General features: G+C 44.0%; 1 protein-coding gene across 1 annotated transcript in view; it reads right to left on the reverse strand.

Annotated features, from left to right (window-relative positions):
* The window catches only part of CNBD2 (cyclic nucleotide binding domain containing 2), a 52659-nt gene extending 39959 nt beyond the window's left edge, over positions 1 to 12700 (reverse strand). The window contains exons 1-4 of the mRNA XM_077778859.1: positions 12560 to 12700; positions 8106 to 8243; positions 5277 to 5330; positions 541 to 704 (exon numbers count right to left, since the gene is read on the reverse strand). Of these exons, the coding sequence (XP_077634985.1) occupies positions 541 to 704; positions 5277 to 5330; positions 8106 to 8243; positions 12560 to 12610 (407 nt within the window). The 5' untranslated portion in view covers positions 12611 to 12700. The remainder of the gene's footprint in view (positions 1 to 540; positions 705 to 5276; positions 5331 to 8105; positions 8244 to 12559) is intronic.
* Positions 12701 to 18542: the final 5842 nt, after the last annotated feature.

The following is an 18542-nucleotide window of genomic DNA, read 5'->3' on the forward strand; positions in this document are numbered from 1 at the left end:
TCACAAGAATAGCTAATACTGTAGTGGTTCATTATATACATCCATGATTGAAGGAAATGATACATTTTAGTTAGAGATTAATAAAAACAGATATCAATTTTTTCCCATCCAAGTGCACAGACCCTTACCCTAGTTCCTATCTGGACATACTGCAATCACCTATGACCCATGGTGCCTTTTAGGACTTGGATTTGAGTCTCAGCTCTACCCCCTAATACATGGGTGACAGAACATGAGTCATTCTTATTATCTGAGCCTGTTTCTCCACCTGAAAAAGGAAAGAATTGGACCAGATCTTTTCTGAGGTTCCTACCAGAGCCTCAACAGATTCAGTGGCTCCTTAATTCTGGTAGACTCTCAGTAAATGAAGATCATCTGTGCCACGAGAGTAACAAGGAGCACTAAGGTGAAATGACAGCACTGAACTGACAAACATGGCTGAAATGCCATGGAGACACCAGGAGACCTGCCACGGCCTCGTCAGGAAGGCTCTTCCTGCCCAGCCCCTCCCAGATGCCAAGGGGTGTACCCCTTACTAACCGTTCAAAGCGCATGACTTTGGCCAGGAGCAGCTGAAGGGGCTCTGAATAGTTGCGGTAGCTGTTCAGAACCTGCAGGACGTTACAGAGGGCCTGGATCTCAGGCTCTGTCCTCCAGGAAGGCAGCTTCTGTGTGATCTGAATGGCTTTTGGAGGGAAGTGACGCTGGGGAGAGAGGGCCAGAGTGACACACAAGACCTAACAGAATCCCCCAGGGGCCAGAGGACAACTCCCCACACTCCTGCTTTTATGCTTTCCCACCCCCCATACAATAGTGGCTGACGTGTAATGAGTACTTACTGTGTGCCCAGCATCGGGGTACGACCCTTACATGCACCAACCATCTCACTGCATCTTTGCCCAGCCCAAGAAATGAGGCACAATTACTATTCCCATTTGACAGATGAAAACACTCGGGCAGGATTATAACCTCGATCTGCCACATGCTCATGCCTGTATCCCCAACTCCTGACCATACTGCCTGTGCCATTCACTGACCACTCTGAGTCAATATGGGGCTCTCTGGGCTCCCCGAGCCCCCAGCATAAGCACGTGGCAATCAGAGGAAACCTCCCTTGCCTTAGCCTATATCCTAGCACGCTACAGAAGACTAAAGAATAAAGAGAACCTACAGAAACTAACCCTGGTGAACCAGGACTCACGGACCAGGGGGTGGACAGATCTAACCATTCATCCACCACTCCCAGCTGCTGGGAAAGTGGTACTTGAGTTAACACCCCTTCTGGCTGCCCATCGCACTTAGGATAAAATCTTAACTCTGTAACCAGCCGAGGGGCCCCACATGGTCTGACTTCCTACTCCTCCTTCTCCTCACAAGCTCACCTCCTGCCTCTCTCCTGCATTCTCCAGTCTCTAGCTTTCTACCCGTCTCCTGCAGGTGCCAAGCTCACTTCTGTCCTGTGGTCTTTGTTTGGGCTGTTTCCTCTGTCTGGAATGTCCTCCCCCTGGATTTTCACATGGATATGTGCCGCCTCCTTCTTATTCAGTTCTCAGCTTCTATGTTATCACTTCCTCACGGAGTCCCTAATGGAGCATTTGACCTAAAATAGTAGGTCCCCTTCACAGCAGTCTGTAGTCTCTGAATAACTTTTTTCAAAGCAATTAATACTTTCTGAAATGACCTTATTCCTTTTTGTTAATGTGGTTATTATCTGTCATTTCCCCATCCTACACACACACACACACTGACTCACTCACTCTATCCAATATGGCACAATCCAATATGGCAGCCATTAGCCACATGTGTGGCTACTTAAATTTAAATTAAATTAGATAAAAAATAAGTTCCTCAGGGGCACCTGGGTGGCTCAGTTGGTTAAGCTTCCAACTCTTGGTTGGGGTGCCTGGGTGGCTTAGTCGGTTAAGCGTCCGACTTTCGCTTAGGTCATGATCTCGCGGTTCTTGGGTTCGAGCCCCGCATCGGGCTCTGTGCTGACTGCCAGCTCAGAGCCTGAAGCCTGTTTCAGAGTCTGTGACTCCCTCTCTCTCTGACCCTCCCCTGCTCACACTGTCTCCCTCTCTCTCTGACCCTCCCCTGCTCACGCTGTCTCTCTCTCTCTCCTAGAAATAAATAAAACATTAAAAAAAAAATTTTAAAAAAAAGCTTCCAACTCTTGGTTTCAGCTCAGGTCATGATCTTGTGGTTTTAGTGAGTTCAAGCCCCATGTGAAGCTCTGCGCTGTTAGCTTGGAATTCTCTGTCTCCCTCTCTCTCTGCCTCTCCTCCACTCACACCATCTCTGTCTCTCTCAAAATAAATAAAACTTAAAAAAAAAAAAAGTTCCTCAGTCACACTAGCCACAAGGGCTACCTGTGTCTGCTGGATACTATAATGGACAACATAGACAACTGAATGCTTCCATCATCTCAGAAAGTTCCATTAGATATAGGTGTTCTAGAATACAAGCCCCAATATAAACAAAATAGTGACTTCATCTATCTTATTTACCCTACTCTAGAATAATGTATCGCAGGTAGTAGGCATTCGACAAAATAAAAATTTATGGAAAGAATGAATGAATGCTGGCTAATCTTACATAAAAGTAGTTATCATAGAAGTCAAAAGAAAGTGAGACATGATGAGTTCGGGACCATAGATCTGAAGCCTCACGTGTTCACACAGAAGGGCAGTGTTACTCAGTGATTAATAATGCACAGGCTCTGGTGCCAGGTACCTGGGTTTGAACCTTGGCCTGCTCCTTCCTAGCTGTGTGTCTTGGGACAAGTCACTTCTTCCTGAGTCTCAGTTTCCCTATCTGAGAACAGCAGAACCTGACTGTATAAATTGCAGAGCTAATACATGTAAAGTGCTTACAATTGGCCCAGCTTCCAGCAAGGACTATGGAAGTGTTGGCTATTTTTAAGGTCCGAATCCAACCTTCTTCCTTCCTAGCCCTCTCTTGCTATCGATAACCCAAAGGGATTTCTACAGGGTTCATTTATGACAAAACACAGATGCCTCTGCTTTCTACGAACAGGACTGATTCTCTGGGCCCACGAGGGGCCCTAATTCTTTTAGGAAATCACTCTTGCCACACCCAATCTTTAGAGGCTCCCTTCTCTAGATTCCTATAAAACTGACTCTGTTATTTAACTTGCCAGGTAAGTTTCCTCACCTTAATTCCTACTTAGCTCCTTAAGGATGGGTGAGATGTTACATCGCCTAGTATCCCCACAACCAGACAGAGATCTAAGCTTAGACCTAAAAAAAAAAAAAAAAAGTCTGGGGAAAAGGGAGTATAATTCAAACAAGGCCAGGGAGAATTGGCTCCTGCCTGCTTCTTGGGGCTCACAGCCTCCCTCACCTCAGGCCAGCTACACCTCATTGTGTTCCGCTAGCATCCAGAAAGGATTAAGGGAAAAAAAAGGACTGCCCATAATCTCACCACCCAGATTTAGCCATTAACATCCAGCATACTCATTTCTGGTCTTTTTCTTATGTATAAATAAAATTTTTGAAAATAACACAACTAGTTTTCCATTAAAAATCAGAACAATAGGGGAGCCTGGGTGGCTCAGTCAGTTGGGCGTCTGACTTCAGCTCAGGTCATGATTTCGTGGTTCGTGGGTTCGAGCCCCGTGTCGGGCTCTGTGCTGACAGCCAGCTCAGAGCCTGGAGCCTGTCTTCAGATTCTGTGTCTCCCTCTCTCTCTGACCCTCACCTGCTCACGCTGTATCTCTCTCTCTCTCAGAAATAAATATTTTAAAAAATTTTTTAAATAAAATAAAAATCAGAAAAATACAGATGCTTACAGTCTCCTTGTACCATAACACCTTCAATCCAGATCTGCTCTCCACCACCAGGGCTTGCCGTTTTTATGTATAAATATATACTTATGCATATACATAGAGCCACAGTATGGAGGGTTGCTTTATTTTTTATTCACATAAATGTCAGACTTCAGATATGGTTTATGCAACTTCCTTTTCCCCCTGACTCAATTTTTTTCCACTATGTCTTTGAAATGTACCCATTGTTTCCAATGTCTCACAACTGTTATAATAAAAAGTCCATGAGTCTAAGGCTCTATGAGTTATGTAACCATCACCACAATTGATTTCAGAACCAGTTCATCACTCCATAAAGAAAACAGGTGCTCATTAGCAGTCAGTCACTCAAAGGGCAGGTTTATTTAATCAGAGCCAGAGTTAGACACAACTCCTAGAGGAAGCTGAGAGGCCCTGCCTATACAATGGATGTTTTCTTTTATGCCCTCTTTTCTCTCTCTACTGCCCTGCACAGAACTGCCTCCAACTCTGGAGTTCTGTGGCTCTCAGAGTTTCTCCTGCCTCAAGAGTAAAGCTTGGGTAACTGTCAGTGCCCAGTGTCAGACACTGGCCAGTCTGGAAAGCTGGAAAAAAACAAACAAATCCAGAATTTGGTTGTCTTAACATGATGGGGTATGAGAAAATAGTTCATGCCCAGAAGAGGCAGGCAACAGAAGCCATACCCCAGCTCCAAGGAGGGAGAGGGGGACAGAGTGGCCCAGGTGGTCCCGATACCAGTTACAAAGCTATTCTCCCCCAATCCCTGAAAGAAAAACCAACATGGCTACTCCAGGCCAGGGTCAAGTCAGGTCTCCACTGGTAAGAACTTCAAATCTTTCCTATAAATAGGTAGGCTCCTTTAGAATTTAAATTAAATTTTAAATTTTAATTTAATATCCAAAATTTGGTGGGAAGAAACTGGGAAGATAATGATTCTTGAAATTCAGAGAACAAGTCACACATCCAAAGCCCTACCCAGGTATGAGCCATTACCTCCCTAGAATGGCCATCTGACACCCATGTGGGAGACAGGTGTACCTAGTTTCTCTCAGAAAACTTGAAGAGCCAGAATTCACACATAAGCCTGGGCTTTTCCCACCACTCTGCTTATTTCTCCTCTGCTTGGAGCTCTCACAGCCTCTGCTTTGCCTTTGGCTGTTTGTCCACAGGTCCAAGTGCCGGAGATCTTCCCTGTTAGTTCTGCTCAGCTATAAGTTGACAACACATTCAGTGGGGCTCACAGCCTCAGAAAGTCACCACTGGAATCTTGGGATACTGAGATCAGCTATTTTATAGGCGAGGAAACTAAGAGACTAGCTCACTAAGAGACACACTGGCTTAGTGGCAGAACCTGGACTGAACCCAGCTGTTCTGATACCCAGGTCGATGCTTCTTCCAGGCCATGATGCAGAAAGAAAATTCTGAGCAGCAAGGTCAGAGTTATGCATACCTCCTCTGCAACGAAGTCCATGGTATCAAATGTGATTCGGCCTTGCTTCCTTTTCTGGGGGGTGGGGGTGGGGGTGGGGAGAAAACAGGAAAGAGGGAGAAGAAAGCAAGTCAGCAAGAGTGCTCCTAGAATTTTGCACGGAAACCCTCCTGCGTCCCCATCCCCATGGTGGTCAGGAAGCCATGGGAACCCTCCTACCAGCTGGCTCTCTCATGTCTACCTCAAAAGCCCAAACTCAGCCCCAGACTCAGGCCGAGCATTGACAATGTGTCATGGTAAAGATGGGGTGAGGGAGGATAAAGAGAGGAAGGATGGAAAGAGAAAAGGAAGAGGGAAAAGAAGCAAATGGGAAAGTAGAGAGGGACAAAAAGGGATTAAAAAGGAGGCATCAATGAAGCCAATCTTCGCCAACTGCCTATAAGGAGCCAGGCATATTCCATCTCCTTATTTATTTATTCCATTTCATCATGAGGACAAAGCAGGTATTACTGAGCCCCCATTTTGGACTCGAGGTTGATGAAGGAACCTTCCCAAGGATCACACACTGAGTAAACCATCTTCTAGAGTATGGCCAGGAGGAGGAGGCATAAGAGATCTTAGACTTGGAGCCAATCCAACTCTATCTCCTAACATATGCAGGGGGGCTGTGGAAAAGTAGAGGATGAGGCAGAGAGAAGGGGAAGGATATGTAAGAGCAGGTAGGGAGAAGGAAAGGGACAAACAAGGCCCTGACCTCACCTGAGCCAAACCAGGACCCCCCCCCCCNATCTGTCTAGGCCTACCTCAGGTCCTCCCCATCCAACAGCTCCATATATAACTTGTGTACCTGCATGGTGCTTTTCAAGAAGGCCAGTGAAAGAAAGCAGTAGTACTCATAAATATCTGGATTCATGTGCTCTGATGAAAACTGGTCTCTCTACTCAACCCTATACTCCGGTCCCCCAGCTCTCTGCCCATTGGCCATATGACCCCCATAGGCTTCCCTTGAGAGGCTTCTGCTCTGCTCAAGGCCACCCTGCCCAGGCAATGTTGTTGGGCTTCACACTCCCCCAATGACAGGCTGATTTGGGTCTTCAACTTCTAAATGCCTAGGCATCAGCTCATGTCTTCTGGTAATCAAAGACTCCTGGTCCCCAGGGACCATCACTTTACCACTGCATGATGACACCTTGAGTCAGAATGTCCTTCCTGACAACAAACCTCAGTCTCTCAGTTTCCAATTCTTCCACTCCATCCCCTCTCAACTTATGGCCCAACCAAAGGGCAGAATCTGGCTGCAGACTTACTTGGTTTGGCCAGAATAATGTCTTTAAAATATATGAATTTAAGGGGTGCCTCGGTGGCTCAGTCAGTTGAGCTTCCAACTTTGGCTCAGGTTGTGATCTCACAGTTGGTGGGTATGAGTCCCGTGGGCTCTGTGCTGACAGCTCAGAGCCTGAAGCTGTCTCAGATTCTGCATCTCCCTCTCTCTCTGCCCTTTCCTGCCCCCACCTCTCAAAAATAAATAAATATTTTAGAAGTTTTTTAATATAAGAATTTGAATATCTTTAGATAGAGCATGCTCTTCCTTTCTGTAGACCCAGAGGCCTCAACTCCCTGCTACATCTTTTTTTTCATGTTTATTTATTTTTGAGAGAGACAGAGCATGAGTTGGGGAGAGGCAGAGAAAGAGGGAGAGACAGAATCCAAAGCAGGCTCCAAGCTCTGAGCTGTTGGCACAGAGCCCAATGCAGGACTCAAACTCATGAACAATGAGATCACGACCTTAACAGAAGTTGGCTGCTCAACCAACTGAGCTACCCAGGTGCCCCAACTCCCTGCTACATCTTAAACTCAGCCCCACATGCCTGCTGGCCCCTTAGAGACCAATCTAAGACTGCCTTTCTTTCGCCCATCAGCACTGCCCATACCCCTCTCCTTCAGAAACCATTTGGGGCAATTTCTTAGACTGAATCACTGGGTATAGTTGGGAAGCAGGGCTGAATTTAATCACTCCAAGCACAAAAGGAAAATGAGCAGGGTTCCTCCAGGGACTGGGAGGAAGCTTTGGAGTCCTGGATGGTGATAAGGACACCTTTGGGGCTCCATAACAGGTGAAGAGGTGATCAACTTTTCTGAGCTAAAAAGGGCACATGAGCTATCACTGGCATAAACTGGGACCTTCTAGAAAATTTAAACAGTGTGGTCTCCAGAGTAAGCAGGGCCATGCACATGTTCCCTTGTTTAAATGGGGAGACAGGAAAGAAGGTAGAGAAGATGAACAATGGTGGGCATTCAGAAAACCCGAACTCTAATAAGACTTCTGGACTTCTCTGGCTCCTTTGATTCCCACTGAAATGGAGACAGCTTCTTCCCCACTCCTGGTGTTTTTTTCCACATGGAGGGAGTTGCAATGGTAGAACAATACTGGCCCCTCTCCTTGCACTTTGAGAAGGAGCAAGTTAAACTCTTTGATGAGTTTTGGAAGGAAAAACTGGGTGTGATCATTCCTTCTCAGTCCCTCTGAGCCCACACTCTGCTCTACCCTTCTCTGCTGTGAATTTAGGGCAGGAGGCCTTGGTCCTGCAGTGGAGGCCTGCCTTGGTCCAGCACTGTCCCCGACTGGGCATATAAGGCCATCTAATTCTGGGTTGTAGTACTAGGTCATCCCTTCACTTGATGATATGTCACTTCTCCAATGTAAGTCCCATTGTTAGCAAAAGTGACAGTTGGGTCTCCCATCTGCTTTACCTTTGTCTTCTGTTGGTTCAGAATATGGACTAGGAAGTGGGGTGCTATTTACTGGACCCCGCCTAAGCCCTCATAATCCTCCTAAGGCCAGATGCTTACATCCCAGAAGGAAAAGACAGGGTGCTTTCTGTGAGGAGTCTCAATGATCTGATATTCCCGAAATCCCCCGAGTCCTTGGCGGAACATTTTACACACTCGGATCATCACAATGATATCCATGGTGAGCTGGTACAGCCCCTGTGGAAACAAAACAAACAAGATCAATAGGAACCATCAGTTTTTAGCAGCCACCAGCACACTGGACAGCGCTGACAAGGTGAGACAGGAGAGGATTACATGCAATGATGTGCCAGAGCCATGGTTGCATTTTCAGAGTTTTCAAGCCTATCAAATCATGTTGGTAGACCAAAAATGGCCACAGCAGGGAGTATTTATGCCACAGAAACAGGAAACTACTACAAATGGGGGTAGCTCCCCCCCAAGAGCTGGTCGGTAAAATATTCACCAACTCAGTTCTAGTTAAATATCTAGGCCTTCATTTTGGTCCAAAAAACAGCACAAGTAACAGTAGGTGGCGGTGATGCAAAGAGCCTGTATTCTGCAATTAGATGGATCTAAGAGAAGAACAGTTAAGCAGATGCAACATTGCTGGCTTTGAAGACAGAGGAAGGGGGCTGTGTGAGCCAAGGGATATGAGTGGACTCTAGAAGCTAGAAAGTCCAGGAAACGCATTCTTTCCTAGACCCTCAAGAAAGGAAGGCGTCCCTCCTGATACCTGGATTTTAGTCCAGGGAGACTCATGCCAGCCTTCTAGCTGACTTAAATATAATCTGTTTTAAGCCACTAAACTGTGTAATCTTTTTTTTTTTAAGTTTATTTATTTTGAAAAAGACAGAGACAGCACAAGTGGGGGAGAGGCAGAGACAGAGGGAAAGAGAGAGAATCTAAGCAGGCTTTGTGCTACTGATGCAAAGCCCAACGCAGGGTTCAAACTTGTGAAACCACAAGATCATGATGTGAGCCAAAACCAAGAGTAGGACACTTAACTGACCGAGCCACCCAGGTGCCCCTAAATTGTGTAAAATGTTAGTTAACAGAAGCAATAGAAAACTAATATAATCACTCATCCAAGCTGGGCCATCTGATCCCAGGCATTCCTTGATTCTGGGAATTTGGAATTGGAACTAAGGACAAATCAGACTCTCTATCCCAGCATGAAGTTGGGAGTAAGGGCAGTCTTAGCCTTAGCCTCTGCCTGCTAAGTAAATACAGGGGATAGGGAAACAAGTTCAACACCACAGAGACAAATTCAGGATGTAAAGCAGTCTACAAGTCAACTAACCCAGTTTCTTTTTTTGTTGTTAATTTTTTAAAATGTTTATTTCTTTTTGAGAGACTGTGAGAGGCAGAGTGTGAGTAGGGGAGGGGCAGAGAGAGAGAGACAGACAGAATCCAAAGCAGGCTCCAGGCTCTGAGCTGTCAGCATAGAGCTTGATGCAGCGCTCGAACCCACAAACTGCAATTTCATGACCTGACCTGAAGTTGGACACTTAACCAACTGAGCCACCCAGGCGCCCCTCAACTAACCCAGTTTCTTAAAAGACATACAAATAAACGTAAAGTATGAACTTTGATTGGATTCTGATTCATAGTAACAAGCTGTAAAAGCCATTATTTAGGGATCAATAAAGAAACTGAATACGACTAGAGATTAGATGACATTAGGGAATTAGTGTTAATTTTCCTAATATTATAGTAACATTGTAATTATGTCTTTATTTTTACGAAGTGTCATAAAAATGCCTCTTCCTCTCAAACAATTAGGCAACCACACACCTGTGCACAAGCACACACACAAATATGTACAGTCAATGTGGCTTAGGTCTAAGGGGTGATCATTTCATATACTGCAACTTCTGTGTTTGCAAATTTCCATAATTAAACAAATTCAAAAGCTAAAAACTTTTATTAACTTTTGTTAATAAGGATATCATAAATAAAATGAAAAGGCAAACTGAAGACTGGAAGACTATATTGGCCATGCACATAACCAACAAAGGATTACTATAGAAAATTACAAAGAATAACTATTACAAAAAAATTACTATCCCAAACTGTTTTTTAATTTTAAAAAATTCTATAAATCAAAGGAAAAATACAAATAACCCAAAAGAAAAATGAACAAAGGATATGAATAGGTAATTCAAAGGGAAAACTCAAATTACCTATAAATAATGAAGAGAGGGGACACCCAGGTATGCCTAAGTGGCTCAGTTGGTTAAGCATCTGACTTCAGTTCAGGTCATGATCTCGCTACTCGTGGGTTCAAGCCCTGCATCAGGCTCTGTGCTGACAGCTTGGAGCCTGGAGCCTGCTTCAGCTTTTGTGTCTCCCCCTCTCTCTCCTCCTCCCCCACTCATGCTCTCTCTCTCTCAAAAATAAATGATATTTTAAAAAGTTTTAAGGAAAGAGGGGCATCTAGCAGGCTCAGTTGGAGGAGGATGCTACTCTTCATTTTGGGCTGGTGAGTTTGAGCCCCAGGTTGGGTGTGGAGATTACTTAAATAAAAATAAAACGAGGAGGAGGAGGAGGAGGAGGAGGAGGAGAAGAAGAAAGGAAGGAGGGAGGGAGGGAGGAAGAAACAGGTGCCTGGATGGCTCAGTCGGTTAAGCATCCGAGTCTTGATTTTGGCTCAGGTCATGATCTCACGGTTCATGAAACTGAACCCCACAATGGGCTCTATGCTCACAGTGTAGAGCCTGCTTGGGATTCTCTCTCCCTCTCTCTGCCCCTCACACACTTGCTCTCTCTCTCTCTCTAAAAATAAATAAACTTTAAAATATATATATTGAATGAAGGAGGGAGGGAGGGAGAAAAAGAGAAAAAATAAAAAGGAAGGAAGGGAAGGAAAGGAAAGGGGGCCTGGGTGATTCAGTGGGTTAAGCATCTGACTTCAGCTTAGGTCATGATCTCACGATTCGTAAGTTCAAACCCCACATTGGGCTCTATGCTTATGGCACAGAGCCTGCTTGGGATTTTGTGTCTCCTTCTCTCCCTGCCTCCACCTCAAAATAAATAAACTTAAAATTTGTTTTGGAAGGAAGGAAGGAAGGAAGGAAGGAAGGAAAGATTCTTGGGACACCCAACTGGCTCAGTCAGTAGAGCGTGCAAATCTTGATCTCAGGGTTGTGAGTTTGAACCCTATGTTGGGTGTAGAGATTACCTAAAATAAAACCTTAGGGGCGCCTGTGTGGCTCAGTTGGTTAAGCAGCTGACTTCAGCTCAGGTCATGATCTCACAGTTTGTGGGTTTGAGCCCCGTATCAGGCTCTGTGCTGACAGCTCAGAGCCTGGAGCCTGCTTTGGATTCTGTGTCTCCCTCTCTCTGACGCTCCTCGCCCACACTCTGTGTGTCTCTCTCTCAAAAATAAATAAACATTAAAATTTTTTTAATAAAATAAAAACATTTTTAAAAATCCTTAAATTAACAAAAAGAAAGAAGGGGGGAAGGAAGAAACAAAGGGGTGAGGGGAGGAGAGGGAAGGAAACATTACTAAAGATAATGGAAATGTAAGTTAAAGTGACAACAAGATACCATTTTATGCTTATCAGATTTGGAAGGGGAGACATTTCCCATGGGAAAAGCTGAAAACAACTGAATGTAACAACACATTACAGGACAGTCAGAGGAGTGAACAGAGCACTAGAGTTGTATATGTGTATGTCTATGTGGGTAAAGCTCACACAAAATTTTAAGTGGAAAAAAGGTTGAAAAATGATGCCATTTTTGATCCCATTTTTTAAAATGTGCTACATGCTATGTTGCTTATAAATATATACATATGTAATAAAATTTTTAAATCTAGATAGGAAGGGTACACATCAACCTCAGGAAAGTGGTCACCAGTGAGGAGGAACGGAATGGGATGGTAATGAGGTTCCCTTGTAACTGTAATATTTTCTTTGAAAAATATACATCTGAAAGAAATATGGAGAAAGTCTTTATTAATAAAATTAATATTCATCAAAAGCCGATTTTCCATTGTCAGGCACTATTCTAAGCCCTCTATATGTATCGGCTCATTTAGCCCTCAACAATAAATCAATGCAGTAGATACTATCATCACCCCTTATGGAGACAAAAATAATCACAGCAAATCAAGTAACTTGCCCAATACTAATATTAGTCATAGGACTAACAGGAGAGAGGGATTTGAACCCAGACAGTCTGGCTCCAGGGTCCATAAATTTAACCTATCACTCTGTCCTGCTGCCAGACCTTATTCTTTCTGGATCTCATAACAGCAAGAAAGGTAGGTATAGAACAGTTCTTGGGGCTCAGAGGGTAAGCCCACTGTCAAGGGGATAGTAGTCTGCAGGGAAGGGGTTAGGATTCAGTCTTTCTGAAGCCTAACCTGGAACTTTACCCTTTGTGCCATGCTGTGACTCCAAAGGTATAAGGAGGACCCCTCCTACACCTGCCTCTCCCTTCCTCAAAATACCTGTCTGTGCAACCTTCCACTCTTCCCTCCCAGAACCCTTGACACTCCTCACCAGTTCTTTCTTCAGGATCTGCCATGAATAAGACACTCTATGTTTCCTCATGGTTCCTGAGCTGGCAAATGGCACAACTAGCCACTTTGCCTTTTAAGGATAGGACCACAAATCCTTCCCAAGAATCCACTTATATTAGAAATAGCTTCCTGCAGTGGCAAGGTAGGAGCTCCTCTCCACTCCTCATATGCTACCAACAGCTTCTGGAAGCCGTGAGTTCTGAGAAATCTCATTCTCAGAATCTCCTTATATCACAATGGAGGGTTCTGGAAGAGAAGGCAGTGGGAAGGAATTGGAATCCGAGAGTCTAATATTTATTTAACACCAATGGGCATTATCTTATTTATCCTCACAACAATCAAAAGGTGAGGGGCCTCCTACCCACTCCCTACATAATACTGAGGCTCCAAGAAGCTAACTGATTGCCAATCATGGGGCCATCTTAAAGAAAATAGGAGGCTTCAGGGCTGGGAGCAAGAGCACCCAACACCTCAGCCTAGGGGCACTCCAAGGCTTAGAACTTGGGAGACCCTGAAGTGTGGGTGCATGGTGCTGTCCTACAAATCTTGTTAAATCAGCAAATCAGAAAACTCAGAAAATCAGAAGTCCTCCAGGGCACCTGGGTGGCTCAGTCGGTTAAGTGTCCAACTTCAGGTCAGGTCATGATCTCATGGTTGGTGAGTTTGAGCCCCACATCAGGCTCTGTGCTGACAGCTCAGAGCCTGGAGCCTGCTTCCGATTCTGTGTGTGTGTGTATGTCTCTCTCTCTGCCCCTCCCCCACTCATTCTCTCTCTCTCTCCTCTCTCTCTCTCTCTCTTTCAAAAATAAACAAACATTAGAAAGAAAAAAGAAAAGAAAATCAGAAGTCCTCAGCTAAACGGGGTTGAAACGTTGAAAGGAATTTGGTGGCTAAAACTCAATGACTCCGAGGTCCTTCCAAAAGTAGAGGAGAATATAGGACCTAAAGTACGGCAGTCTACTAGGTTAAAGATGGCAGTTGATTATCCCAATTTCCTTTGTATGAGAATCTTCAATAAAAAACGACGACTTTGGGGTGCCCAGGTGGCTCAGTCACTTAAGTGTCTGACTCTTGATTTCAGCTCAGGTCATGATCTCGTGGTTCATGGGTTCAAGCCCAGCATCGAGCTTCATACTGATAGCATAGAGCCTGCTTGGGATTCTCTCTATCCTTCTCTCTATCTGCCCCTCCCCTGTTCTCTCTCTCTCAACAAATACATAAATGTTTTTTTTTTAATGTTTATTTATTTTCAAGATACAGAAGAGACAGAGCATGAGCTGGGGAGGGGCAGAGAGAGAGAGAGAGAGACACAGAATCTGAAGCAGGCTCCAGGGCCTGCGCTAGCTGTCAGCACAGAGCCCGATACGGGGCTTGAACCCACAAACCGTGTGATCATGACCTGAGCCGAAGTCAGACGCTCAACCAATGAGCCACCCAAGTGCCCCAATAAATACATAAAATTGAAACAAAACAATGACTTAAGTACTGCCTGATTTGCCATTCCTATCCAGCTACACCTATCTGCCAACCCTCTCCCCACTGAGAGCCAAACAGAAGGACACAACACGGTGAAGACAGTCTGATGGCAAATAAGACCCAAGCTCTGAATTACTCAATTCAAAGGCCACCACTCCTAGGGGGAGACACTAACCACTTACAAAGATGAGAAGAGATCGAATTGGTTTTTTTCCCCCTTACCGGGAGAAAAGATGCAAAGTACTCAGGGAGAAACAGAGTAAGTCAAAGTTTCAGAGAATAAGAGAAAAGAGCAGTGTGGGCTTTTGCCTTCCCTACTACAGACCTGGTCTTAAGGAAGGAAATACAAAAGTTTAGGGTGTTTCTCAAACAAACTACTGGGGATGGGGAAGGTAAGGGATATGGACAGGACAGACTCATGAGGGGGCATCTGAGGATGCTGGAAAGCAGGAGCAAGAACCTTATGATACCCTGAAAGTAGACACTCCCTACCTCACCACTTGCCAGTGGTAGTTGTACAATTTCCCTGGGAATTGGATCGGTATTGGGGAGAAAGAGGCAGGGAGTCTGGAGAACTCTGAACTGGCCTAAGATGAGTCAAGTAGCCTGAAATTACATCCCCTCAAAATTATTGGATTGGATCTCAATTTATCTGAAGACATCTAAATTAAGTTGTCTATGAGGAGGCAGGCTGGGGACTCAGAGTCAGACATTAAAGTCAGTTCTAGAAATTTAAAAAGTATCATTTTTGTCCAAGTTTCTAATCTTATAATTGAACTCTTATAAAATAGAATGTCAGAAAGGGCATTCTAATGTGATCTTGGGTAAATCACTTAACCACATTGGGCCTCACTTTCCTCCTTTTATTAAAAAAATTTTTTTTAATTTATTTATTTTGAGAGAGAGAGAACACATGCAAGTGAGGTAGAGGCAGAGAGGGAGGGGAGAGAGACTCCCAAGCAGGCTCTGTACTGTCAGCACAGAGCCTGATCTGGGGCTTGAACTCAAACCTGAGCCAAAACCAAGAGTCAGGCACTTGACCAACTGAGCCACCCAGGTGCCCCATCCTCCTTTTAAAACTAGATTAGAGGGGGCACCTGGGTGGCTCAGTCAGTTAAGGGTCCAACTTTGGCTCAGGTCATGATCTCACAGCTCGTGAGTTCAAGCCCCACATCAGGTTCTGTTTTGACAGCTCAGAGCCTGGAGCCTGCTTTGGATTATGTGTCTCTGTCTCTCTCTTCCCCTCTCCCACTTGCACTCTGTCTCTCTCTCAAAAATAAGTAAAGATTTAAAAAAATTTTTTTACTGAGTTAGTCAGTTCTACAAATAATTTCAAGATCCTTGTTTTGCTAATTATAAGTTATGCAACAAACATTTACAGAGCTCCAACTATATACAAAACCTGAAAAGGTGAATAAGACACAGTCTCTGTTCACAGGAGTTCATAATATGCTGGGGATGGAAACCACAGCCATAGGAGAAAGTCGGACTAAAATAAAGCTATAAAGATAAATGTAGAAAGTGCAGGGCCTGATCAAGAAGCATGAGAAGTAGCTGGAATGTGAGATGCGGCAGAGTCCTGGCAAGAAGCGAGGTTGGGCAGGCAGAGGTCACAAACCAGCCACCCACGGGCTAAATTGATCTTGCTTTATTTGACCCACATGGTGTTCTGGTTAAAATATTCTTAAAGCTTAACTTGGTTATCTATAGTTGGGGAATTGGCTCTCTAATTCACCAAAGTCCTCACCTCACAAAATCGTGTTACTGCCAGGCACATTACCTACTTGCAACCTCCAGCATAGGATCTATACAGCCTCTTTCAGGCCTAAAATCCTTTGACTATATAATCAGTGGTTGCAAAATTGTGGTCCACAGGTCATATCTAGCCTGCTGGCTTGTTTTGATAGTTTTGAAATTTTTGGATTAGTTTGGGTGCCTGGCTGGCTCAGTTGGTAGAACATGCAACTCTTGATCTCCAGGTCAAGAGTTCAAGCCCATGTTGGGTATAGAGGTTTCTAAAAATAACATAATTCAGAAATGCAAAGACGCTCAATAGAGAATCTGTAATCAATGTGGTTAAAGAGAAAAATCTGATCTTCATACATTTAAAAACTTTTTTTGAAGGGGTGTCTGGCAGGCTCAGTCGGTAGAATCTGCAACTCTTAATCTCAGGGTTGTGGGTTCGAGCCCCATGTTGGGTGTAGAAATTACTTAAAAATAAAAGAAAAATATTGTTTTTTTAAAAAAGAAAGAATTTGAGGGTGTCTTTCTGGCTCAGTGGGAAAAGTATGTCACTCTTAATCTCAGGGTGGTGACTTCAAGCCCCACACTGGATGTAGAGATTACTTAAACAAGCAAACTTTAAAACAAATTTTTGTTTTAATTTTTGAGAGGGCCACATTAATGAACAAGTCACTCTTGTAGACAAGTGGGGCTCCACTGTGCCAGGACCTTAGTAACACTGCACAGAGCATGCCTCAGAGCTGTCCCATTGGTTAGGGGCTACCCCTGGCAGCATTCACTTGTTAGCTTTTGTGGACTGAACAACCCAGTGGCCAGAGAAAGCACTTGGCGAAGGTACTGAGAGTAGAAAGCTACCTTGTTGGCATGTGTAGAAATGGCAAGTCAAGGGATTAGAGCCAACAGAAAATGCCTTGGGCTGCAGGCCTCTGGGAAAGCTAGCAGAGTTCCAAATTCTCCCAAAAAGGTCAGAGCACTTGAAGTCAGACCCAACAGCATCTTCTGTAGAACGCTGGATGGTGAGAGCTTCCCTGGTGCCACTGGCACCAAGGAGAAGCAGGGCCTGTGGGCTGACAGGGAATGGCACAGACGGGCCAATTCTGCAGCCCTGCAGCTGCCAAGCTCTATCTGCCGGAAGAGGAAGGAAATAAACCCATTCACTCACACAAAACCTTTGTCAGAAGGAGCTTTGCTAATGACCCTAAGACACTTCCTGCCAGCCTGGAATTCTACTTCAGTCCGTTCTCCATGCACACTTCCAACAAATAGCTGGTTCAGAAAAGAACTCACTTCATTTAAAGGGGATTTATAATTTAAATAAATAAATAAATAAATAAGTAGCACCAGACCTATATATTACAGAAAAATGGGAGGGAGGCAGGGAACAAGAAAAACAAATGGCAGATGAAAGGCACTCATCAAAAAAAAAAAAAAACTAGTATGAAACAGCAAGAGTTCCAAGGAAGGTGCAAGGGTTCAGAGATGATGAAGCTACTGGAGGAGATGGCATTGGCAGAGCTCAGGAAAAAATTGTTTTTTAAAAAAACAAAACGAAACAAAAAACCCCACCTCAGAACTGAAGATAAGTTCAGAAACATCAAAAAAGGAAGCTAGCCTTGCTGAATGTAGAGGTCAGGACTACAAAAAGCAAGTGAGGGAGTTGTCAACGAATAATTAAAAAAACCAAGAAATAACAGAACTAACAGGTATGGAGATAGAGAGAGAGAGTGGGAGGGTTAAGTACGTGGGTTTCTTCAACTTTTATAGCTGTAAATCTCTATCTTTTAAGATTTTGTTTTAAGTAATCTCTACACCCCAATGTGACGCTCAAACCTACAACTTCGATATCAAGAGTCCACCGACTGGGCCAGCCAGGTGCCCCTATAGCTGTAAATCTTAAGACACCTTTTAAATCTGATAAAGCAAGAAACAGATGTATAAGCATATTTAAAGATATAAAGGGAACTAACAATAATTAAAAGTGGATGGGAAAGAATGAGAAAAAGGAGAAGTATAACAATTACTCTTTTTTGACTTGAATTTTATACTGGGTGTATATGTATCACACCTACTAAAGTGAATGCATCAATTTAAAAAAAATTTTTAAGCCTATTTATTTATTTTGAGAGAGAGAGAAAGAAAGAGAGGTCTGGGAATGGGAAGCGAGAGAGGGAAAGAGAATCCTAAGCAGGCTCTGTGCTGTCCGTGCAAAGCCCGACATGAGGCTTGAGCCCACAAACTGTGAGATCATAACCTGAGCCAAAACCCAGAATCTGATGCTTAACTGACTGAGCCACCCAGCATCCCCCAAAAATTTTTTATGAAGTAAACTCTAGTCCCAATGTGGGGCTGGAACTCACGGCCCCAAGATCAAGAGTCCCATGTTCTACTGACTAAGCCAGCTAGGTGCCCTTGAATGCATCAGTTTTTAAGTAATAAGACAAACTCGATGCAGTGCAATAAGCAACACAGCTCTTAGCAGAGCACCATGGTAAAAACACGTTCACTGAAAACTAGAAACTGGGAGGGTTGCAATTGGAATAAAAATAAATGAAAGGAGAAAATAGGGAAAGGATTAGAAAGTATCCAGGCTTCTGAATTTACATTGGTTTATCAGGAACAATAATTACTAATAACTGAGTTAACTACAAACATAATCCAGCCAGATTAAGCACATTAGACCAGTTGCCTCCAGCTCATCAAAATATCAGAAGATCTTTACCCAAAGATCAAGCATATTTGATAAA

Source organism: Crocuta crocuta, unplaced genomic scaffold, assembly GCF_008692635.1.
Source record: "Crocuta crocuta isolate KB4526 unplaced genomic scaffold, BGI_CrCroc_1.0 scaffold248, whole genome shotgun sequence".
NCBI classification, from domain to species: Eukaryota; Metazoa; Chordata; class Mammalia; order Carnivora; family Hyaenidae; genus Crocuta; species Crocuta crocuta.